Source organism: Cervus elaphus, chromosome 19 (assembly GCF_910594005.1).
Source record: "Cervus elaphus chromosome 19, mCerEla1.1, whole genome shotgun sequence".
Classification (NCBI taxonomy): domain Eukaryota; kingdom Metazoa; phylum Chordata; class Mammalia; order Artiodactyla; family Cervidae; genus Cervus; species Cervus elaphus.
In genome coordinates, this window is record NC_057833.1 from 86,259,493 (window position 1) to 86,285,196 (window position 25,704).

The following is a 25,704-nucleotide window of genomic DNA, read 5'->3' on the forward strand; positions in this document are numbered from 1 at the left end:
ATCGGGATGGGGAATACGTGTAAATCTATGGCTGATTCATATTAATGTATGACAAAACCCAAAAAAAAAAAGTGCTTGTATTCAAGTAACCTTTATTTTACTTAATAATGACTCCAATGCACAAGAGTACTGATGAAATTCAGATGTGCCAAAAAGAAGCCATAAAGTGTTTCCTTTAAGTGAAAAAGTGGAAATTCTTGACATAGAAAAGAAAAAATATACACTAAGACTTACAATTAGAATGACTTTTCTATCTGTGAAATTGTGGAGGAGGAAAAAGAAGTTTGTGCTGGTTGTGCTATCATACCTCAAAATGTAGAATTTATAGCCACAGAGCATGATAAATGTACTTTTATTAGTATCTTATTATAATTACTCTATGTTGTTATTAGTTATCATTTAACAACAAGTATCTCACTGCATCTAATTCACAAATTAAACTTTACCTTAGGCATGTATGAATAGAAAAAATACAGTATATATAGGGTTAAGAACTAGCCGAGGTTTCAGGCATCCAGTGGGGGTTTTGGAACGTATCCCCGTGGAACTAAACTTAATGCCATCCTGAGAGGTTCTAGTAGTTTGGTGCTATGACCGAGCCATGTCAGGAGACTAGACTGAAGCCTTCTTGGAGGGAAGAGAGGTCTTTGAATCTTGGGTATTAAATGGGCACAAACATCTCCCTGTTTGGGGCCAGGGACAACAATGATTGGTCAGACAGATTCCAACTGACTGTGCTGAGAACCAGGGCTTCCCAGGTGGCGCTAGTGGTCAAGAACCTGCCTGCCAAAGCAGGAGACGTAAAACACGCTCTGGAGGAGAGCATGGCAACCCACTCCAGTATTCTTGGCTGGAGAATCCCATTGACACAGGAGGCTGGCAGGCTACGGTCCACAGGGGCTCAAAGAATCAGACACAACTGAAGCGACTTAGGACAGCATGCCCCTGCTGAGAAGGACTCGGGCATGAGAGACTCACACGGTCAGCAAGCAGTGTCTGTCAGGACCTGGCTGGAGACAGGCAGCACCCGTGCCCCATGCCTGCCCTCCCAAATACCTTCTGAGCCAACCACCACCTGCATCACAGGGAGCATGCATTCCCTCCAACACATCACCTATTCAAAAATCTTATATTTCATTCTCTAGGCTCTTAAACAAGGATGCACTTACAAAAGTGCACTGTCTCCAACCAATTCAGGCATTGCTGAACAATCCTTCAAGCACAAGAGCCATTCTCATCACACCTACTGTGCCTCGCCAATCCTCGACTTGACACTCCTCAACTTGCTCTTTCTTGAAGATCAACAGCACTCCACCTAGTGAATTTTACTTCAGAATTTTAGTTTTATTGTTATTTTAGGATTTTTCTTGTCTTCCTGCTTCATTCTAAAGATTTTAACCATGAGTAGCTTTGACGTGCTTCAAAACTGCTTTTGTTCTTTCAGGGAGCTTTTGGAGAGGGTCCAACTTCACAGCGTCCCTATGAAATAAGGCCATGGATTTACCTTCCTCAAATATTTCTTGAGTACCTACTTTGTACCAGGTGCCATGGCAGATACAGAGATGAATAAAGAAGGAAAAGAAAATATCACTTGTTGAGATTCTGCTGTGATATGTAATGTCCCAATACCATGCCAGGGAATTGGAAGTGCTTCAGCTCATTTCATCCCCATAGCAACATCCCAAAGCTTCATTCTCACAATTAGACCTGAGGAAATTGAGACTCAGAGAGGTTACATGACTTGTCCAGTCATTCTTCTAGTGATTAGTGGAGTTGGCATTAGAATCATGTCTGTCTGACTTGTGGACAAAAAATGTTGCCTGTTACATCATTAAAAAAAGGATGTTGGAGCCATCAAGCCATCAACCAACTCAGTCCCTGACTGTGCACCCAGGGGATTCAGGATGGAGACAGACAGGACACTGGCCCTAGATAACTGAGGTGTGTATCTGAAGAATGGTTTAAAGGAGCCCAGACTCTTACACCTTCCCATGCATAGAAAAGCGCTAAATTCATTAACCTGAGAAGTCTGGTTTTCTATAATTAGCAGTAACTTTTTGATGTTCCATCTATCTGGATATTTTTGTTTGAACTTCTGTATGTTATGACTCCTGCCTTACCCCTTCAGATCAGTCCCTCAGAGCTGTCTCCAGGGCTTAAGTCTTCAGTAAATGTACCGAATAAAATATAATTCTCAGTTTTTAGGGTGTGGACTTTCTTTTCAGTCAACAGACTCAAAGTCCATAGTGTTTCAATGCACCAAGACAATGGACCAAATGAGAAGTGAGGCTCAAAGGAAAGGTTGAGGAGGAGTCCTGGGAAATTTAGAGCCAGACTATTTGCTAGTGAGTTGTACAAAATCAAGCCAGTTACTAACCTCTCTCAGCCTCAGCAGCCCAGTCAACGTGGGCTAACACCTACCTTGCAAGGTTGTTGTGAGGATTAAAAATATTATGTATAAAAACAACTAGCACATGGAACTAGACTACAAAGAATAATTATTGTTATTCATAGCTATGCAAAGAGTTGGACACAAGTGAGCACTAACACTTTCATGTGCTTTGTCTCTCAGTCATGTCCAACTCTTTGTGACCCCATGGACTGTAACCCTCCAGGCTCCTCTGTTTATGGAGATTCTCCAGGCAAGCATACTGGAGTGGATTGCCATGGCGTCTTCCAGGGGATCTTCCAATCCAGGGATCGAACCCAGGTTTCCCACATTGCAGGTGGATTCCTTTCCTTGTGAGCCGCCAGGGAAGCCCCAGGGGCACATCCAGAAGACCGCTTGCTAGCACAAGGGAGCTCCCAAAGAGGGGCTGGCCACGGGGGCCCACAGGTCAGGGCCTCAGCGTGAGCTCTCTTTCCCTCTTCCCTCTCTCGGGCAGCATGTCCCGCCTACATCCCCCAGCCCCCAGCCTCAGACACAGAGGCGGGGGGGACACAGTGTCTTTCAGAGCTATGCAAATTGCCATTTCTTATAAATATAGGTATAGAAAACACTTTCATAGCTATGCAAATTACCATTTCTCAAAGAGACAGGAGCCGTGTTCCTACACACCAAGTTCTTAAGTTTATGGGTATAAATTCTAGAATCCAAGATAACAGGATTTTGCTATATGGCTTTGAGAAAGCATGTGTTTGTCTCAAGAATCCCCAGAAAGTCTGTAAGAAGAGAAAAGCCCAAATAAGAGGTAAGTTCAGAGACTCATTTCCCACTCCCACATGCTTATTCAGGGTAGATATTGAGCAGGAATGCCAAGAGGACCCACCATTGTTACAGCCTGCTTGTGAATGGTCTGGCCCCCTGGAATAGCCATGGGCCATGAGAGGAAGGCTGTTATTTAAACTGCCTGGAGTGTGTGTGTGCTCGATCATGTCAGAATCTTTGCGACCCCGTGAACTGTAACCCACCAGGCTTCTCTGTCCATGGGATTCTCGAGGCAAGAAGACTGGAGCAAGATTGAACCCACATCTCTTGTGTCTCTAGCATCGGCAGGCAGATTCTTTACCACTGAGCCACCTGGGAAACCCCAAACTGCCTGGCATCAAACCGCATATGTCTACAGAAAAACAGACTTGCACTGGATCAGGCTTTCACGGGTCTCCAGGGAATGATGATTTTGTTTGTTAATGTCACAACAAATGTGTCCCTGAATAAGGGAATTGACAGGACACCTGTCTCTGCATTGAAACCTGATTAAAAACAAGTCCAGCCCCTACTATTCTCAGGAGTCTTCACAGTTTCTAAGCTGTTTAGTCCTTTGTGATTTAGTCATTTCTACGGCAGAAAGGTTTCATCCTTGTTTCTTCTAGGGATAATCCATCCACAGCACAGCATGAATACTCAAGGAACAGGCTGCCTCTCAAATAGAGACGATTGCCTAAGTGGAAGGACTTGATGGGAACTGAAAATGCATCCCCATGACACCAAAACCCATCCCAACAAATAGGAATTTTTACCTACCTCCTATTGCTGACACTGTGAATTCTCCTCTGGAGGCAGAGTGGCAGGCAGGCAGCACCCCAAACATTTTCATGAAAGAATTCCTCAAAAAGAGAGTAGTAGTGAGGTGGTTGCACAACATCGTGAATATACTAAAATCTACTGAGTTGCAGACTTTAAAGTGGTGACCATTATGTTTTACAAATTTCAGAAGTGGGATATTTCCTGCCATATCGGTAAACAAGAATGGCACAGTCCTCAGAGATCGCAGCCACCACAGATGGTGAGCTGGTAAGTCCTGAGGGAACTCAGGAAAGAAAGAATATCTGCCATCTAACAGCCATCAGACTACAGCCACTCCCTAAGGTGAGCCCTGAGGAAACTCAGAATGAGACAGTACAGGATACTGGCCCCAGATAGCTGAGGTACAGATCAAAGGAGCAATTTCAGTGAGCCCAGAATCTTGAATGTTCTCATACATAGAAAAGTGCTAAATTCCTTAACTTGGGATATCTGGTTTTCTTTAATTAACAGTAATTTTCTGATGTTCCCAACTATCTGCCTTTTATTGCAAAAACTCCTATATATCCTAGCTTCTCCCTTCACCTCCTCAGAGCAGTTTCTCAGTGCTATCTGAAACACTGTCTCCCAGGCTGCAGTCCTTATTTTGCCCCCAAATAAAGCTTAACTTGCAACACTCACGTTGTGCAAATTTTTTTCAACAATTATATCTCAAAAAACAATTTTTTAAAATATGTTTTTAAAAATAGAGAAACTCAGCATTGGGAAACTTGTCCTTGGGAGGCCTGGAGAGCCCAGACTCAATTACAGCTCTAGGTAGGGACTCATTGCACATTGCATTCTGTTCCACAATGTATCTATACTTGTAATGTTTTAAGGGTTAAAGCTAATTTAAATGTTCAACCTTTATCCCCTCAGATATTTGAATAAAATTGATAGCCCAGGAAGATGTGCCTTGGTTTCCTGGCTATTTGGAGAACCTTGTGGCAGAACCACTTGCCCATGGCCTTAAGAAGCATGAGAAGACAGCCAGGCTTACCAGGATGTGATCCTAGGTGTTAGCATCCCAGAATCTCAGGATGCTATCCCAGTGCTTACCAAAAAATGTTGTCTAATGTTCCAGTAAACAACAAATGCTGTCCATCATCAAGCCATCAGCCATTGTAGCCTCCTCCAGTGATGCTCTATGAAAGGGATTCTGGATGAAAAAAAGGGATCCTGGTCCTAGATAGTTAGGATGCAAATCTAAGGAATAATTTCGATGAGTCCAAATTCTTGCCTTTTCACATATACAGAAAAGCACTATTATTAACTTGAGATGTCTGTCTTTTGTGGTTAGCAGTAATCTTTCAATATTCAACTACATTTGATTTTTTTTTTAGCAAAAAATTCTATATATCCAGGCTCCTCTCTTATATCTTTAAAACAGTTCGTCAGAGCTGACAGGCTGCCTTCCCAGGCTTTAGTCCTCAGTAAGGTCCCTGAATAAAACATAACCTGCAACTTTTAGGTTTGCATTTTTTTGGTTGACAGTCCTAATATCTGATTCTGTTCCCAGTGAATGCAAGGTTTCTTTCTCTGTTGCAAAAGGATTCAGAGACAAAGCAGAGAGGTTAAGAAAGTAAAGTGAGAGTTTATTAAAGCAAGGATACACTCTCAGAGGGAGAGCAGGCAGATAGGTGAGGAGCTGCCCTCCTGGGTTTCTTTGGCAAGCTGATCATGAGGGACATGCAAATGAAGGGGTGGAATCTTCACTGGGGAAGGAGGAGTTTGGAGGTCTTATTCCCTGATTTTCATCCCAGCTCCATTCTTCAAAGGGGAGGAGGGATTTCTGTCCTTATTTAGCTTACATCAGAAGTGTCATGGCATCGGTGCATGATGGGTACTTCTTACCTGTAAGGTTAATTGTATTGTAATAAGAGCATAATAAAAAACAGGTGACATTCAGAAACTGCAGAATTCCAGGTGAAGCAAGAAAGAAAATTTCCTCCATCCAGGAATGGAGCCCTGTGAGGCCAAGTTTACGGCTGACTTCTGCAGCTAAAAGGACTGTCCTTTCCTCATTGCAGGTTCAGCCTATACATCAAGAACAAAATAAATGCTTCTTTTCATAATAGTATTCACTCTAATAGATCAAATAATAAAAGAAGTGATGCTTCCAAAGAGAAGACTTAGAGGATCTGGGTCCATCCTCACCCACCAAACTGGAACTCAGCCTGACTTCCTTCCTGTGCCAGTATGCAGAGGCCAGGGGCTGACTCTGCAATCACAAGTGTGGAGGTGGTCACTGTCATGAGGAGACCAGCAGGAGAAGGACATGGCTTAGCCCTGGGCAGGCAAGGGGCCCTGTGTCTTCAGGTGCCTTCGTGGACAGTTTCTAAGCCCCCCTCAGGACCTGGAATCTGCTGGGGCCAGCAGTGCCATCTGACCAGGGGCCTCAGACCCAGGCCCAGGCCCAGGACTCAGAGAACTCCACCATCTCTCCCCTTCTCAGTGCTGACTCCCTACCCTGATGTGAGGATGCCCCTGAGGGCTCTGTGTGTGTCTACACGTCCCCAGGCCAGGAGTTGGGCCAGCAGCTCACCCTTCCTACTTAGTACAGTATTTCTCTGTGATGACATGCAAGATCGGGCCCTTAAAATGGTGCTAACATACTGATCTGGGGGTGACACATTTTCCACACAACAAGCTCAGGGCCACCCCTTTCCACTCCCCCATGTTCTCTGCCCAGTTCCACCTCAGATCTACAACATCAGGCAGCAGCAGGTCTGACTAACCCTGTGTGTACCCACCGCTGGAGCCCAGGGAGGTCTCCCAAGCCCTCACAGGCTCTATGCCACGCATCCAGTGGTCCTCTGGGGGTGGTCTCACCCACAGCCTCTAAAACGTCTTCAGATCACCACTCTGCAACATCAGCAGGTGCTTTAATTGACGTCTCTTGCTCAGTCTTCAGCTGTAGAAGACAGATGGACATGCCTCTCACAATGCTCATACCTTTCACTTCTCTCTCGCCCCTCAGGACCCTCACCCATCCTCCCTGCAGACAACATTGTCTATCAACATTGAAAGAGATCACATCCTAGGAAGGAAGTGATCCAAGCTTAAAAATTTCAAGAGAAGATGTGGTCTACCTTTAGGTTAAAAAAATTCCAAATGGTAAAGGCAATAAGATCAGAAAGGTATCGCTGTCGTTTTCCTATATGCTCTGGGTAAGATTTTTGTGCTCCTCCACCACGAAGCATGGCAATATTTGAGAGAATCATTGAAAGCCACGATTCACAGATAGCTTGATACAGATGTTGACTATGAGGGCTACTCCATGTCTTCTAAGGGATTCTTGCCCACTGTAGTAGATACAACGGTCATCTGAATTAAATTCACTCATTCCAGTCCATTTTACTTCACTGATTTCTAAAATGTTGATGTTCCCTCTTGCCATCTCCTGTTGGACCACTTCCAATTTACCTTGATTCATGAACCTAACATTCTAGTTCCTATGCAATATTGTTCTTTACAGCATTGGCCTTTACTTCTATCACCAGTCACATCCACACTGGGCATTGTTTTCTCTTTGGCTCCGTCTCTTCAATCTTTCTGGAGTTTTTTCTCCACTCTTCACTAGTAGCATATTGGGCACCTACTGACCTAGGGAGTTCATCTTTCAGAGTCCTATCTTTTTGCCTTTTCATACTGTTTATGGGATTCTCAAGGCAAGAGTACTGAAGTGGTTTGCCATTATTGCCATTCCCTTCTCCAGCAGACCATGTTTTCTCAGAACTCTGCACCATGATCCATCCATCCTGAGTGGCCCTACATGGCATGGCTCATAGTTTCATTGAGTTAGACAAGGCTGTGGTCCATGTGATCAGTTTGATTAGTTTTCTGTGATTGTTGTTTTCATTCTGTCCACCCTCTCATAAGGATAAGAGGTTTATGGAAGCTTCCTGATGGGGGAGACTGACTGTGGGGGAGACTGGGTCTTGTTCTGATGGGCAGAGCCATGCTCAGTAAATCTTTAATCCAATTTTCTGTTGATGGGCCAGGCTGTGTTCCCTTCTGGTTATTTGACCTGAGACCAAACTATGGTGGGGGTAATGAAGATAATTATAGTCAAGGCTGTATATTGTCACCCTGCTTATTTAATTTATATGCAGAGTACATCATGAAAAATGGTGGGCTGGGGGAAGAACAACCTGGAATCAAGATTGTCAGGAGAAATATCAATAACCTCAGATACACAGATGATATCACCCTTATGGCAGAAAGCGAAGAAGAACTAAAGAGCCTCTTGATGAAAGTGAAAGAGGAGAGTGAAAAAGCTGGCTTAAAATTCAACATTCAAAAAACTAAGATCATAGCATCCAGCCCTATCACTTCATGGCAAATAGATGGGGAAACAATGGAAACAGTGACAGACTTTATTTTGGGGGGCTCCAAAATCACTGCAGAAAAGGCAGAGGAACCAGAGATCATGTATGGATGTGAGAATTGGACTATAAAGGAAGTTAAGTGCCAAAGAATTGATGCTTTTGAAGTGTGGTGTTGGAGAAGACTCTTGAGAGTCCCTTGGACTGCAAGGACATCCAACCAGTCCATCCTAAAGGAGGTCAGTCCTGAGTGTTCACTGGAAGGACTGATGTTGAAGCTGAAACTCTAATACTTTGGCCACCTGATGTGAAGAGCTGACTCATTGGAAAAGACCCTGATGCTGGAAAGATTGAGGGCAGGAGGAGAAGGGGATGACAGAGGATGAGATGGTTGAATGGCATCACCGACTCAATAGACATGAGTTTGGGTAAGCTCTGGGAGTTGGTAATGGACAGGGAGGCCTGGTGTGCTGCAGTCCATTGGGTTGCAAAGAGTCAGACACAACTGAGCAACTGAACTGAACTGAACTGAACTGAAAATCACTGCAGATGGTGACTGCAGCCATGAAATTAAAAGATGCCTGCTCCTTGGAAGAAATGCTATGACCAACCTAGACAGCATATTAAAAAGCAGAGACATTACTTTGCTGACAAATGTCCATCTAGTCAAGGCTATGGTTTTTCCAGTACTCATGTATGGATGTTAGAGTTGAACCATAAAGAAAGGTAAGCACTGAAGAATTGATGCTTTTGAACTGTGGTGTTGGAAAAGACTCTTGAGAGTCCCTTGGACTGCAAGGAAATCAAACCAGTCAATCCTCAAGGAAATCAGTCCTGAATATTCATTGGAAGGACTGATGCTGAAGCTGAAACTCCAATACTTTGGCCACCTAATGCGAAAAACTGACTCATTGGAAAAAACCTTGATGCTGGGAAAGATAAAAGACAGGAGGAGAAGGGAACGACAGAGGATGAGATGGTTGGATGGCATCACCGACTTGATGGACATGAGTTTAAGTAAGCTTCAGGAGTTGGTGATGGACAGGGAAGCCTGGCGTGCTGCAGTCCACCGGGTCGCAGAGTCCGACGCGACTGAGCGACTGAACTGGGCTGAATGGGAGCGTTTGCTCAACTCTGCTGCCCCCTGCTGGTCTCACTGGACATGTTCATCCCTTCCCCTGGAGTCCAGACTACCATTTACTAGCTTCTTCCAGGCCACCCTTAAACCACCGTCTACTACACATCTTAGAGACACCACCTGCCTCTGGTCTCAGCTACTCCCTTCTCTCTTCCCGGAATGGGCTGCTCTCCTTTCTGAGACCTAGTTCTCTCTCCGTGATGTGTGGGCCCCTATGACACAGCTATGAACCCGAGTTCCCACAGGGCTTTTTTAAAAGTCATTTTGTTTCTGTTATACATTAACCACAAAAGAACTAATTCCAAAGCAAAAAAAAAAAAAAAAAGAAAGAAAGACAATTATGTGAAAAACGGCCCAGAACCATGAAATAGATGTTGATTATAAATATAGGCTTTAGGCATTATGAAATGAGGCAGCTCTAAATTTTCAAAGAACAAAGAGAAAGCAAGAGGATCTTTTAAATATCAAAAGGATTTTCAGGTTATAATTAGTAAATTGACTAACCTTTTTAAAGGTAAAAGTGAATTTCCAAAGCCTAAGGCATTCATGGGATTATAGAATACTGTAAGCCTAGAAGATCGTCACTGCCAAACTTCTCACTTCACAGGTGAGAAAACAAATGTTACATGACTTTCCCAAGGTCACAAAACAGGTCTGTGGTTTTCAGGATTTGAACCAGGGTTGCCTAGTTCCCTGCTTCAGGCTCTTTCCACTCAGTCTATGGTAGAAGCTATGTTTACAAATGAGTGACAGTCCCCAGAATTATTGTACAGTGGTGATGTTGTGGAGGTGATGGTGGTGGTGGTGAGGAGGCAGAGGCAGAGGAGGTGGTGATGATGATGGAGATGGTGGTGATGGTGGTGTGCATATGTGCTGGAAAACCTGAAAAGTAGGGGACAATTCATCGGCAGCTCAAAGGCATGTCAGCCAAGACTGAGATTCAGTTATGACTGGGTTAATCTAACAGATTGATGGAATGAGGCCTGGATGTGGCAGGTATAGGCAAATCAACTAGATGTATCTGTAAACAAAATGAGAGAAACAGGAAGCCAACTGAGGAAGCAGTGAGGTCATAAGGACTTTTCTGTGCAGGGTTGTCCCCTGGTGTTGGATACTTCCAAGTTGGGGAAACCTCCTGAGCGTGAGTCTCCTTGAGAACACAGGTTGTGAAAACCCATCAGTATCTATTGATTGCCTTTTCCATGCAGGGCTCTCTGCTGGGCTTTGGCAACACAAGGGTAAGCAGGAAGGCACGACAAGTCCCTGCTCTACACTTATCTTCAAAGGTTTTTTATTTTGCTTTTTAATTGATAAGGCAGTTGCCTGGCTGAATAAGACAATCTGCCAAGTCCTGCCCACCTGATCCAAGTGGTGGTGCGGGATGGAAGAGCCCTGGTTTTCTCTTGCAGAGGGGTCCACATGCCCTTGAGCAGTCCTCATGAGCCATCCAATCTGTGGCCCACAGTGCCACGGTAGGCACCCGTGGGCTGATCTTGCAGAAAATAAAACAAGCAGTAGCAGCTGCTAAGCCTACATACCACTTCTGGTCAGGAACTCAAAGCACTTTCTCTATATGACTATTGTGCTGAACCATGGCAAAGAAAAGAAAATTGAATCTTGGGGCTCAATGAATCCTTCATGATTAGCTATCGGTCCCAAATTCTCATGGATCTCCTCTATAAGATCTCTGATTACAATCAAAATCATGGAATCAGGACTCCCCTGGTTTTCCATTGGTTAAGACTGCACATTCACTGCATGGGGCATGGGTTCAATCCTTGGTTGGGGAACTAAGACCCTACATGTCACATGGCAGGGCCAAATTTAAAAAGAAAAAATTAATTTAAAAAATAAATAAATAAAGCTCTCCCTCAGGTTAGTTTAGATTGCTGCTAATGTTAAAAAAAAAAAGAGAAGAAGAGGAGGAATCATAGACTTACTGAGCAGAGGGCAGGTCTCTACTCCTTTAGACCATCCATTTGATCCATGCCACCGATGGGCTCTGTTAAGTATGGAGCACATCTTCATTCCTACAAAGGCCTGACGCTGATCAGTTATTACAGTGGCTGCAACAGTTCAGTTTATTACCTCATCCTGGTCCAGGTCCTCCCATTGACTCCCCTCTGACCTTTATTCTGAGTCCTCTCTGTCCTTTGGGAATATGTTTCTTTCCTTGCTTAGGATGGTTCTTCTCTCTTGTCTTGTCATTAGTTATGTCCTCATGACATGCATATGAAGATACTCCTGGCACAATAACTGACTTGGAATCGGCCCTGTCAGCTTATCAGATGGCGAGTGTCTAATCTCTGCAGAAACAGGTGGTACAAGGATCAGCGACACATCCTCCTGTTAGTGTCTGGCAGCTCTATCTTCTATTATTCTAATGCTGAACCTGCACCATTATGTCCAGCAGGGAGTCGGGTGTGTAAATGTTTGTAACAGCACAAGAACAGACAGAGTAGGCTGTATGGGTCAGAATGATTCTTTCCACATCCTTTCCTCCAAGAGAGGATTTGAAGGATCTCAGTAGCTCCCCTCACAAGCTGGCAGGGGACACACATCAGGTAGACAGAAACATGCAGGATCACACCTGAAGTTTTGTTGACTTGAGAGTCTGCTTTACTTCAATTCCCTATAAACTGAGAATTGATAACAGTGTATAAATCAACTTATAACACATCATTTCACTTTAGAGTTTCCAAAACTGAAAATGGTCTTAATGTGTATCTCAGGTTCCCATCACTATCAGATTCCAGCCATGATATCAAAACATCTTCTATTTCCTAAATTGTAGGTTCAGATTTTTAGATGATAAAAAAAGTCTTCTTCAGGTTGTAGCCGTCAACCTATTACAAACTTCCAGTCATTGTTATCCCTACATGCATGTTAGTCGCTCAGTCATGTCCAACTCTTTGTGACCCTATGGACTGTAGCCCACTAAGCTCCTCTGTCCATGGGATTTCCCAGGCAAGAATACTGGAGTGGGTAGCCATACCCTTCTCCAGGATATGTTCCTGACCCAGGGATTGAACCCAGATCTCCCACATTGCAGACAGATTCTTCACCATCTGAGTAACCAGGGAAGCCCCCTATATGCATAAGTTAAGCTCATTATTGAAGTTACGTCAGAAGATATAACTTATTACATTTTCGTTTTCGTGTTGAATCATGCAATCAGGGAATGGATGGTCCACAGATACAAACTGTGCTTCCCGAGTGCCAGGCTGGGGACCAGAGCTGGTCCACAACCAAGTCTTTGTTCACCACATCTCAAAATGAATGAGTGAAAGTGAGGGATGCATGTCATTGTAAGGGGCCTATTCTTAGGAAGTTCAGTTTTCTATTCCAAGATTAATCCCATCTCATTCATCTGGTATTAAAAATCTTCTATAAAATAATGGTGCTAGTGTGTTAACTGTTGCATACTTTCTGTAATCGGCAAAATAAAAGCTGTTAACCTTGAATAACATTTTGTTGATTGAGCCTACAGCACATTGCCACCCCACACTAACAGGGACTATGTTCCCCTCTACAAAGAATCAGACTGATGGAAATCTAGGAAGAAATGTGAGATCCAGGAAGAATTGTGAGAAACAGAATACTCTATTTAGAAATATTCAAAAGATACCCAATTAAGGTTCAAGATCGAGCTTTGCTAAGATTTCAAATGAGTTGTAATTAGGATTCATGAAGCTGCATGTTGAGCCACCCATGTTTATTTGTTCATTTACAAGAATCTGATATAATTTCAACTTTGAAAATTAGCCAGTAGTAAAATTCTGAGAGGTAAAAATAATTTTGTGTCCTGCAAGATGATAAATTTTATTAAGAACAGTACAATTCTAGTGCCAAAACTGTCAGATTAATGGAATAAATAAAAAGTCCAAAAACAGACATAAGCACATACAATAATTTACATTTGATAAAGGGGATATTTTTAAAAGTGAAGAAAGAATAAATTGTCAAATAATGTTGGTGAAACCTCTGGCTAATTTTTTGGAAAAAAAATAGGTAACATCCCTAACTCACAGCGTGTAGCCATCAATCCTCCACACACCAAGTTCAGATATATTAACAGTCAAATTTTAAATTTTGTAATAGAAGTAAAAGAAAAATATATTTGAAACTGTATGAATACTGGAATGAAAAAAGCCTTTCTAATTCTGACACCAAAGGCATACATCAGTTGGATATAAAGGAAAACATCAGTTAGATATAAAAGAATTTTAAAAATCTCTCTATGAGAATGAACCTATAAACAAAAAGACAAATAGTAGCAATATGACAATATATTAATATTTTCAATATGTATAGACTTTTAATATAATAATATATGTAATTTTAATATTTTTATATATTAGCAATATATATATATATAAGCTATATAAAGCAAATTAATTAAGATACAATCTCTAAAAATCAAAAGTACAATTAAGAAGCAAACCAAATTATGTAGCCATTCAGTAGCATAACCACAGAGAGAACTATTGGATGTGATTTTAAAACATAGTAATTTAACTGTACATCCCCAGTGGGATATACCCTAAGGACCCCAAAACTCCAAAATGTAACAGCAATAAATGTTAAACTGTTTCCAATTATTACATTGTGGACAATAAAGTTGGTGTTGCTATTCTGAGACTGAGATTGTGCTGTTGGGAGCCAAGACTGTTTAGAGTGGAAGAAAAAAGATACAAATAGATATTAGATCAATGAAATAAAGTAAAAATCCTATAGTCATAAATTTGAATGGGAAATATCAGTATGAACTTATCTTTTCTTGCTTATTTCCTGTCTCTGTCCACTGAAAGGGCTTAGAAGTAATGACAAGACTAATAGTAATCAGCATATCCTGCACCCAGATTGTATCTGTAAATGCCATTTTCCTCTAAAAGTAATCAGGATTCCCCCAAAGAAATTACTAATTTCAAATCTGAGGCAGGAAATGTATGCAATGAGCCTGGATCATCTCTCATAACAGATAGCAAGGAAGCTATCAGATTACTAAGGTTATTCAAAAGGACCCAGGAACCAACTTGAAGAGTCACCCACTGGCCAAAGACGGGACAAGTTCAGCAACAATAAGGATAACAACTACAATCAATTTCAACAAATCAAATATATTTCAATGTAGGAGTTTGTATGGTACCCATGGAGAAGGCTAGGAAACCATCTCATTATTTTGAAAGAGGAAAGAATCAATCTCTTAGGTGCCTAACCTATATAAACTATATCTTAAGGCAACCAGGCAGTTCTATTTGGGGAAATCCCCCTTGTAGACATTTTCCAGCTAGTAAATGCCAAAGGAATTTTGGAAATCCCTAATCAATAGATTTAGGCAATGATCTTCAATATATCATCAATGCTATCACCAACACCATAAAAAGAGAGAACCGGGCATTATGTGCCTCCTACCAGAGATGCATAGTGCTACATAAGAAGTTCTTGTCAAAAAAGAATCAAAAAATCATAAAGGTTGAAACTGATCATGTATTCAGTCCTTGTTAGTCATTCAGTCATGCCCGACTCTTTGCAACCCCATGGACTGCAGCCTACCAGGCTCCTCTGTCCATGGAATTCTCCAAGCAAGAATACTGGAATGGTTTGCCATTTCCTTCTCCAGGGGGTCTTCCTGATGCAGGGATCAACCCAGGTCTCCTGAACTGCCTGCAGATTCTTTACCGACTGAGCTACCAGGGAGACCTGATCAATTTCTAGATCTAACTAGAAATTTACAGATAGTTCAGAGGAAAGAGGAATGCATTAAACACCATCATAGCAATGCAGTCAGCAAAATCCAGATGGGGGAATTCTTCTAGGCAAATAACCAAATTTCTTTAGCAACAAAAACAAAATAATAATAAAGATTGTGAGGAAGAAAATGTGGGAGGGAAGGAAGAAAGGAAGGGGAAAATAGAGAAGGAATCTATGGATTAAAAGAGACTTAAATATATAGGAAAAGAGAGGACACATGAGCACAGTAGATATTAGACAATGTTTAGAAGATATTACTGATTTTTGTTTTAGTGGTGGTGGTATAGTGGTTATTTTGAAAAGAAAGTACATATGGAAGATACATATGAAGTATTTGTAGATATAATAATATGACTATTTGGGGGAGGTTGCTAAGAGGTTTGCAGGAAATAAGAGTCACCACATACTGATAATTATTAAAGCTGAGTGATGAGAACATCAAGGCCATTATACAGTCTCTGTATTTTTATATATGCTGGAAATTTTCCATAATAAACAGATAAAGAAAAAAGCAACAAGGAAAATTGAATCAACTGACCCAAAGAGCACCAAGAATACAATCAGGCAATTTATGAAAGAAGAAATAGAAATAATCAATAAGAAAATGAAAAAAAAAAATATCCTGCCTTAGGAGAAAACTAAAAAGTGTAAATTTTTTCAAAGATGAGGTTTCATTTTTTACAAATCACGTTGTCCAAGCATGTAAAGATGAATGATACCCCCTGGTGGCAAGGAAATGCTAAAAGGAGCATCTCAAACATTAGACTCAAGTGCCTCAGGTTTTCTGGAGCGTGTTTATGTAACAAAAATTCCCCAAAATACATGGTGAGAAGCCAGGGCTCCAGGGCCTGCCAGCCCCATTGGATCCCAGTCATACCACTTACTGGAGACAGGATTCAAGGCAGGTTTCTTAACTGCTCTGTGTCTCAGCCCCTTGGTTCCAAAATGACTGTAAGAGCGTCACGACCTCAAAGAGTTGCTGTGAAGTTCAGTGAATATTCATAAGAAGCTTGGACCAGTGCCTGGCATACAGTGCTGGCTTTCATTACCATGTTGGTTCAGCAACCTCACTTCTAAGTACTTATCCTAAGGAAATCTTAATTAAGCACACAAAGATGTATATACACATTTGTTTATCATTTCATGATTTATCAAAGGCCCAAAGTAGAAAAGCCTGGTTAAATAAATTTCTGTAATCTTTACCATGTGATACTATGTGGTCATTAAATATAATTAAGTTGATACATATGTACTGATGTAAGGAAATTTATTATCTATTTTCAAGAAGGAAAATCAAGTTAGAGAAGAATAAATATAGTTGAACTGTAGGAAGGAGCCATATGTATTTTTTTAATCAATGCATGTATATCTAGTAGTTGACTCTGGAGTTGGGGACTATTCAGATTTATTTTTCTTTTGGCTCATCTGTGTTTTCTAATTTTTCTACATCATCTTACTGTTTGGATAATTTTAAAATAATTTAATACATTACATAATAAATTTAATATATTGTGGTGGTTAATTTTATGTGTCGACTTGACTGGGCAAAGGAATGCTCAGATAGCTGGGAAAACTTTATTTCTGGGCATGTCTCTCAGGGTGCCTCTGAAAGAGATTAGCATTTGAATCAGTAGACAGAATAAAGAAAATCCACTCTCACCAGCCTGGCTGGGCATCATTCCATCCACCAAGGGCCCAAATCGAACGGAAAGGAAGGAAAAAGAAGGAAGGATGACTCAGCTCTCTTTTCTTGAGTGGGATGTCCACCTTCTCCTGCCCTTGGGCATTCCAGCTCCTGGTTCTCGGCCCTTCGCACTCCAGGACCAACACCAGGGGTTGGGTTCTCTCCTGGTTCCCAACCCTGCATACAGCAGATCAGGGGACTTCCTGGCCTCCCTCCTGTATGAGCCAATTCCTATAATAAATTTCCTCTTCTATGTATTTAACTCTACATCTGTATCTATATCTATATCCTACTGCTTCTGTTTCTCTGGAAAAGTGAAAGTTGCTCAGTCATCCATGGAATTCTCCAGGCCAGAATACTGGAGTGGGTAGCCTTTCCCTTCTCCAGGGGATCTTCCCAACCCAGGGATCGAACCTAGGTCTGCCGCATTGCAGGCAGATTCTTTACCAGCTGAGCCACAAAGGAAGCCCGAGAACCCTAATTAATACACATGCTCCAAAGTTCTTATAAATCTTGCCCTCAAATTTTTCAATGTATTTTAAAGTGGGAAGGGATAAACAGCAATTGCTCAGTTGCTAAGTCATGTCCAACTCTTTGTGACCCTATGGACAGAACCACACCAGGCTTCCCTATCCTTCACTATCTCCCTGAGGCTGCTCAAACTCATATTCATTGAGTGGGTAATGCCATCCAACCATCTCATCTTCTATAGCCCCCTTCTCCTCCTGCCCTCAATTTTCCCAGCATCAGGGTCTTTTCCAATCAGTCAACTCTTTGCATCGGATGACCAAAGCACTGGAGCTTCAGTTTCAACATCAGACCTTCCAATGAATATTCAGGGTTGATTTCCTTTAGGATTGACTGGTTTGATCTCCTTGCAGTCCAAGGGACTCTCAGGAGTCTTCTCCAGCACCACAGTTCAAAAGCATCAATTCTTCAGAGCTTGGCAAATGAAAAACTAATACATTAGTCTCCAAAGTAGAAAAACAGATTCAGAAACATAGGATTTAATTATGAACATTCAGGAATAGAGTCATTCTTCATGGGTGATTATCACCAACGTGTGTGAAAACACATGGGCTTTCACATCTGTTTCACTTGGGTCACCCTGAAAGCATAGCCTGAGGCAAAGATTTGGGTACAAGTGAATTTATTTCAGAGGTACTCCCAAGAAGCAAATGTGAGTGAGAAAAGTGAAACCAGAAGGAGAAAGGCCAATAAAGGATGCATTAACAAGTTGTAACGTTCAAGACAACTGGGATTCACCTACCCTAGGGACTTTGAAAAACTGTGGAATAAACCTCTGAATTGTCAAACCAAAGGGCAGGAAGCTGGAGCAATTATTCACCAACTCCCACTCCACCTCAAGTGCAGGCTGCCCTGGTAGAGTCAGCTCTCTGCCACTTCCAGGCTGGACCTGCATGTAGCCCGTGCAGCCTCCCAGAGCAGAAACAACCTGAGGACAAGCAGCAGAGGTCCCAGGGTGCACTGTGATGTGGGGAGCGGCATCGGTAGCGCACCCAGAGCTACAGGAAACCAGGAGGTGGCAAGGGACCCACAAGCATCTTTTTTTCTTTTTTTAACCTCCCTCGCCCAAAGCCTGTGAATAGGAAAGCATGACTTTGTTGAAAGACTTCTGAGAGAGGGATGAACCTCACTACCACTCCCCACTCACTGCCCCTTCCCCTCCTCACCAAGCCACTGGGGTAATCCATACATATTCTCAGCTGTTCAAAGGTATAAGATCCACAAAGGGAATTTACGCCCTAGAAGCTAAGGTGGGCTGACCCCAGGTCCCACATAAGGCCCTTCATAAACTGTGCCCTAGCCTCACTGAACAGCTTGGTACCGTGATACCCCCAAGCCTCCCCACCCCCAGACCCCTTTATCCTCGGCAATGCCTTTCCTCCTCACTTCCCCTAGTTCTTCCTGCTAGAACCTCAGGGCTTACCACCCAGAGGTGAAAAGAAGCCTGGATGGAGAGCTGGGGAGAGACCCGAGGTAGTGGGGAAAGAGAGATGAAGCCAAATTGGCAATGAGCTGAGTTAATAAGGGTTGAAGGGTCTGTTCCCTCTACTCATGAGGCCTGGAGGTGCACGGCTGGACTTCCCTTTATGGAAAACCATGGCTACTCTACTAGTTCTCACTCTCCTGGGCACCGCAGCCCACGGCCAAGCAGGGTGGGCTCTGGCCACCCTGCCCAGTGGGGACTCCCTGGTGGGCTGGGCCTGCTCTGGAGCTCCCACCAGCTTGGTGGGGGTGTCAGCTGCACAGCGTCTGGCCTCCCCTTGCCCACTCCTGCTGCCTGCTCGCCTCCTCTCATGGGGGCCAGACCCACACTGCACTTGAGCACTTGCCCTGATCCAGCTTCTTCTGCCTTCACTTTTCACAGGAGTGACTCCCCAACAAACCCATCACACCGCTACCACCATCTTGGCAACGTCACCCCAAAGTCCTAAACTGACAGCTGGGGTACAGATGGCTCTGGCCCCCACCCAGTCCCTGCTGAAGCTCCAAAAACATGGAAGAAATACCAGAGAGTGATAAACATGCTGTATTTAAGGGTTTACATAAATTAATGCTCTTCACATTAAAAAAATACCATAGATATGTATATAACCTAATTTTAGAAATATTATCAAAACTGAATTTGTGGTCCCCTGGAGATATGCCGCCCCAGCCAGGGGGCCCTCGTTCCCTCCCACCCATGAGCAGGTCCTGAGGACATCAGCTCTGGGAAGCTCTCCACATTCACACCCAGCTGCACTGAGAGACTCTGTCTGTGCTCCCCACTAAAGTCCCAATCTCTATTATGACCCCGTACTTTTCATTTCCATCCCCCTCTCTGCCTACACCCCAGCTCAGCAGCAAGAGGCCAGACACTCTCAGTAAACGACTTTGGGTCAATTACTGAATGACTGACTCAGGTGTAAGTCCCCCAGAGGACCCCATAAAAGACCCAGCTCTACGGTGTTGCCAAGGTTTACAAGACACTGCAGAGTAGAGACCAAGTGTCTCCTTTCAGTCTGGAGTGAATATGGAGGTAAAAAAAGGATGCTCTTTCAAGGTTCTGTTACAACCCTTTCTCAGCCCCGGGACCCAAGGGACCCTACCAGGGCTCTCATGGGGGACGGGAGAAATAATATCTGTCTTCTACTCTGCTTCTGTCCAAGGAGAAGACCTCTTGGCTCCTGGGGGAGACAAGATGCCCAGCAGCCCTATCGCTGGGGGGTTCTGAGCCAGCCCCACCCCAGCTGGGCGACAAGGCTGGTCCTCTGGCTGCCAGAATCAGAAGCGGGCTCACCAGCCAGGGACCCTGGGTTGACTGGGGCTCCAAGAGCTGGCGCCAAACTTCTCCGGGAGCTTTGAGCGAGACAAGGGCTTCGGTTTCTCTTTCTGGTTTAGGTCCTGCGGGAGATCTTCCAAGGAAGAGATCTCCAAGTCACTCTCATCCTCAGAAAGCTGCAGGGAGAACAGGGGAGAAGAAAATGCATCTGACCAGGGAGGATGGACGTGGGAAGAAAATGCAGATTTGGAAGAAAGCAGGAGGGGGCGCTACTTCTTCCATCTTCTTATTTCCATGTCTTGGAGAACCTGCTTCAGAGACCTGGGGTCACAGCCATTGCAAACACCCCTGAAATTCCACTGGCCATACTGAGGCCAGCCCCAAGGCCTGTAGAAGATCAGGTTGCTCTTGTCGAAATTTAAACTTTGTCCAGATTTTTTAATTGCCCACAGTGACGAAGTCCAGGGACTTAACATCTTGTCTTCTCCAAACTCCTGAGCTGACACACCAGGGACTAATGCACACCCCCACCTGCCACAGCCCGCTGGTCCAGGGCTGGGAAACACTCTGACCAAAGGTGCGTGAGGGGAGCTCCAAATGCAGGAATCCTTCAGCCTGGAAAAGGTCTGAGCTAGGGCCAACAGGGGAGCCCAGAGTGGGCCAAACTCTCAGGCTGTCCCCGAACCAGAACCACGGTCACCCCCACCCCCACCAGAGCTCTCAGTGCCCAGACCATTTGCCTCGGAATGTAAGGACAGCCAATCAGAAACCTCCAGGTGGCAAGCAGGCTCTGGACAGTGCTTCAACCTGCATAGGGCGGTCAGTGCTCTCTTACAGCTGAGGATGAATTCTTTTTGAACACATTTTGAATCATTTAGACTCATTACTCACAAACACACATGAGCGACATAATAAACTGAACATATTACATAGCACAAGGTGGGTGCTAGGGTTGCCAGGGGAGGTGTAAGCTAGGAAAAACCGAAAAGCGATTGCCCATTATTTCTGAATTTTACAGCAATAACATAGGTCATCCTAGGATGCATCTTTCTGATTGAGAAAGGAGTGTAAAGTTACAAGAGCTTGAAATGTTTCTGCCTAAGAAAACACAACAGGAATACAGAAGTGGTTCCGTTAGGGGGAGAAGGGAGGTGGCAAGGACATCCTAACGGGAATGGTCTGGGAGGCTGAGCATCTGAGCGATAAATCTGATGGCAGCTGGAGCCGGAGAGAGGCAAGGCCATTAAGACATTCTTAGTGATGAGGAATGGCCTTGGACATTTGGAACAAAGGTGCCTAATACCTCCACTGTGTATTATGGAGCAGTCTTCTCTGCACACAGTCCTGTGCTGGGGTCCTCAGGGAGTGAAGAAAGGGGAGAGCTTGGCTGTGGGATGAGCTGGAGCCCAAATAGAGCAGCTACTGCTGGAAGCCAAGCACAGAGCCAGGTCCAGGCCCCATCAGAGCCAGAAGTGGGGGCGTGCGTGGCTGGGAGACACAACCCACCGAGCAGTTGTTCATGCAATAAACCACAAGGCTTTTCGATGTTAACACGGGACACAAACAACAAGCACTGGAGAGTGGGCATCCCGCCACTCCTGCAGGGGCAGAGGAGACGAGGGGCGTGAGGTCAACTGTCGTGTCGCACATGGGTGCGCCCTCAGGCCCAGCCCAGGGTCCCAAACTCGGAGCTGGCTCTGTAAGAGACTGCAGGGGAGCCTCTGGGTCCTACAGCCTACCTGGGGCTTTCCTCCTGGCACAGCAGCTCTCTGTGGCCCGGCACTGGGCACTGAGAACAGACTGACCCCTCCAGCAGGCTTCTTGGCTGGAGCCTCCAGCTGCTTCTCAAGGTTTCTGACCATCGACTGCACCAGCGTTCCTGGAAGGCAACCAGGGGAGAAGAGCAGAGTATGAATGCATCATCCCCACGGGTCACGTCTCAGCTCCAGTGTGGATAAAGGGAGAGTGGAGAAGAGTCCGAAGGGAACAAGGAAGGACAAAAGCAGTAGAAGACAGGCAAGGAGAGAGGGGCCCAGGCCAGCGTGTGTGGGGAAAAGAGGCTTGGAACATCCAGAAATGTACTATGTCCTGAAGGGCATGGCTGGGCACAGAAGCTTAGCAAGCTGCCCTTTCCTCTTAGCAGGAGGAACTGCAGCTCAGTTGGTACATGAACTGCAAGATTAATATGCAGTTTTTCCTCCAACATCTTCACAGAGAAATGAAGAAATATCATCAATACAAATTCGCACAGGAGGACTGTGGAGCCAGATCCACTTTCTATGAACTCCACACAGGAAGGGGGCTAAGCAGTGACTACATTATCAGTGTGAGAAAGCAAGGTGGATGTTCAGACCTCAGGACTGGCCAGGAAGCAGGAAGCCAGCCATGGCCTTCCAGGATTCAAATGTCTGGGGGCCTGAGCAAAGGTCCAGAGAGATGATGACCCTTGGCTCACTGATTGATTAAAAACCAGTTAGTTAAGGGTCTACTATGTTCATACTATGTTCCTTGCCCCTCATCACTCATCTTACCCAGATACCTCCCTTTACAACAAAGGAACCAAAACCCTCCACACCAGCACACAGGGAGCAAGTGACAGAGTCCAAAGTGTGTTCAAGGACTCCACACTCGCAGTTCCTAGATGTTTACGCCCTATCATCCACCTGGCAGGTCGTCAGTTCTTCTCCAGATATCTGGTTCTCGTGGGTTCGATGGGCTGGCAGGCTGGGACCATGCCATGGACAAGATGAAGTTCCGCAGAATTCATGACACTGTAGACTTGGCAGATGGCACAGAACTGGCTTACTCCCCAGCTCGTCCACTTACTGCCTTTGGAAAGACAAAACCTAAGCTCTATATTCTTTAAACTTTGGCTAGAAAATGCAACTGAAGCCAGCACCTACAAGCCTCGTTAATAGTTCTGTAAGAAAACCTTCCTCACCTGAGGAGGCCAGCCCGCCTGAGCCCTTGCCAGGGGACTGGGCACTCCCCTCCGAGGTCTCGGTGTCAGACCAGTCCCAGTCATCCTGCGGCCGGGGCCCCACCCTCGAAGGAACTCTCAGGGGCTGGAGGGACGCACGAGGCCCAGCATCTCCCTCCGAGTCCTCTTCAGAACTGAACGGGGGCGTACTGTCAAGAAGGAGAGGAAATGAGGAGTGCGTGAGCCGGAAGGAAGATGGTCACAGCCACACTTCACCACTTGCAAGCTGGTTGGCCCAGAGCCAGTTCTGCCCCTGGCACTCCTGGGCCCAGACACCAGCCAGGAGTCATCTGCAGAGGGGCAGCCACCCTCTGTTAGAAGATGAAGACCCAGCCCCTCCAGGGTGGCAACTGGGGCTTGGGGATGAGTCAGTAAGAGGTTTGCCCTGGCCAGGAGCAAGGGACTCCAGTCTCTTCATGGGTTGGACCCCACCTGAGGCCCCCCTGCTCACTTCTCTCTGCCCCTCACCTGTCTGCGGAAGCTGGTGGGGGGCCCAGGAGAGGGTGGGAGCCACACCACGGACTCGGGGAGAATGCGGAGCCCAGCTCACCTCAGCCCAGGCCCTGGGGAGGAAGGGGGGCCAGGGGGTCCAGACGCTCTGGAGCGAGGGGTAGGGGTGGGTCCCGGGGCCAGGCCCAGGCTATGGCTGCTGCGGCTCTGAAGACTTGTCACGGGGGGCTCTGCCGGCTTGGACGGCTGTGCCACAGGCACGGTCCTGGCCTTCGGCTGGGCCTCTTTGGTGACCAGCGGGCTCTGCTGGCTTTTGACTAGAAACACAGATAAGAATGCATTTCAGGGCATATCCATCTGGACCCTTAAGCCTGAGAGGAGGCAGAAAGAGGCTCCAACACACTGGAAAAGGACAAGTCAGTCTGTGCAGTGTACTGCTATAACCACGGCAGATTTAATTATTTCCCCCACCCCAAGTATCCCACTGCCAGCCAGGCCTGGGGCTGGGACCCCTGGTTTCATCAAAGACCAGGAGAGCGACTGGTGTTCCAGGGTCACGTCATCATTCCAGGAGACCTATAAGAGGCAGCAGGTCTAAGGAGGAGCCCAGCATGTCTGCAGCTCACCCCCGACACAATCCTAGAAGCTGGCCTTGCCAAGGCCGCCTACCCTGTCTACCCAACCCCAGCGGCTGCTGCTGGAGCTCAGGCAGCCTTGCAGGAAGGCCCTGAGGCCACCAGAGGGCACTGTAGGACCACCTGGGCCGTCAAGATCCACACACCTCCTCCCAGAAGGGGTCTGTGGCTGGAGTTAAGGCAGGAAATCAGACACAGCCCCTCCCTCTTCCGAATTACCGGGAGCACAGAGCGTGGGGGCGGGTGGGGCGAGGAGGGGGGCGGGGGAGGGTGTTCTGCAGGACCGTCGATTTTTTTATACAAAGAGCAGAGAAAGTACATCACAGGGAGGCAAAGTAAGTACTGTTTCATGAAACTCGAAAGTATGGACTGAGCCACAGCATAAAATGCATTTCTTACTGTATTTCAAAGTTAAAGGTGTTTGAAATGCACTACTCTCGGAGGATGCATTTACACAGAAGTGAGCCTTCTAGGAAAGAGCAAACTAAAGGTAACTTGCTAAAGTAAACTTGCTGAGGGAAAATAATAATAGCTACAGTTACAGTGCACAGACCAAGCTAAGCACTTTACATCCAACATCCATTTAGCCCGACAGGCTTCCAGAGCTTCAGGAACTTGCTCAAGACCCACGATTCCATGGGAGTCCATGGCAGATGCAAACCTAGGGGGTCAGTCACCCCAAATCTCGGGCTTCTGCCACTGCCTGGGCTACATCCCCCAGCTTTGCCCCCAGACAAAAGAGGCACGGTCTGAGCAGAGACGGGAGGTGCGATCTGTATAACACTCCTGGGGACTAGAAAGAGAGCGCGTGGGTGCAGAGCCAGAAAGTGGTCTAAGAAAGGCCGAGAGAACAGAGCTCATTCCACAGGTCAGTAACCGGCCCTGAGAAGGCAGGACCCAAGGCCAGGGAAGGGGAGACAGACAGTGGGGGGCAGGGATGCTCCTACCCCAGGCTCTGGGACCACAGGCACAAGTGCTGGGGGAGAGGGTGGCACCACAAGAGCAAGAAGCCTTTCTCTTCTGTTGGAAACCAGGACTCAGAGGGGCTTCCATCCACCCCCATCCCCACCCCTGGGGCCTGTCCCCTCTCCTCTGAGCTGCCCTGGCCTGTGCTGGGCCCCATCACATCACCTAGTTCTGGCTGGTTTCCAGCTGAGGGGCAGGCCCTGGCCCAGATCAACTTCAGTAAAGTGAAAAGTCAAAGTCTCTCAGTCATGTCTGACTCTTTGTGACCCCTTGGACTGCAGCCCACCAGGCTCCCCTGTCCATGGAATTCTCCAGGCAAGAATACTGGAGTGGGTAGCCTAACATTTCTCTAGGGGAACTTCCCGACTCAGGAATCAAACCTGGGTCTCCTGCATTGCAGACGGATTCTTTACCAGCTGAGCTACCAGGGAAGCCCAACCTCAGTAAATACCGCACTAAGTTAAACAAATTAGGAATGAA

At 45.5% G+C, this 25,704-nt stretch overlaps 1 protein-coding gene and 1 long non-coding RNA gene across 12 annotated transcripts in view; both read right to left on the reverse strand.

Moving 5' to 3' along the window:
• Positions 1-7,348, reverse strand: part of LOC122675985 — a 50,327-nt gene extending 42,979 nt beyond the window's left edge. For both annotated transcript variants that reach the window (XR_006335384.1, XR_006335385.1), the window contains exons 1-2: positions 3,965-7,348; positions 1,248-1,315 (exon numbers count right to left, since the gene is read on the reverse strand). This is a non-coding gene — a long non-coding RNA (uncharacterized LOC122675985). The remainder of the gene's footprint in view (positions 1-1,247; positions 1,316-3,964) is intronic.
• Positions 7,349-19,443: 12,095 nt separating this feature from the next.
• DZIP1L (DAZ interacting zinc finger protein 1 like) overlaps positions 19,444-25,704 on the reverse strand; it is a 60,221-nt gene continuing 53,960 nt past the window's right edge. For 9 of the 10 annotated variants that reach the window (XM_043874297.1, XM_043874292.1, XM_043874293.1 and 6 more), the window contains 4 exons: positions 23,724-23,940; positions 23,135-23,322; positions 21,933-22,072; positions 19,444-20,369 (listed from right to left, as the gene is read on the reverse strand). In XM_043874297.1, the coding sequence (XP_043730232.1) occupies positions 20,208-20,369; positions 21,933-22,072; positions 23,135-23,322; positions 23,724-23,940 (707 nt within the window). In that variant the 3' untranslated portion in view covers positions 19,444-20,207. Of the gene's footprint in view, positions 20,370-21,932; positions 22,073-23,134; positions 23,323-23,723; positions 23,941-25,704 lie in introns of those variants that run through there. The other variant, XR_006335280.1, reaches the window with a different exon arrangement.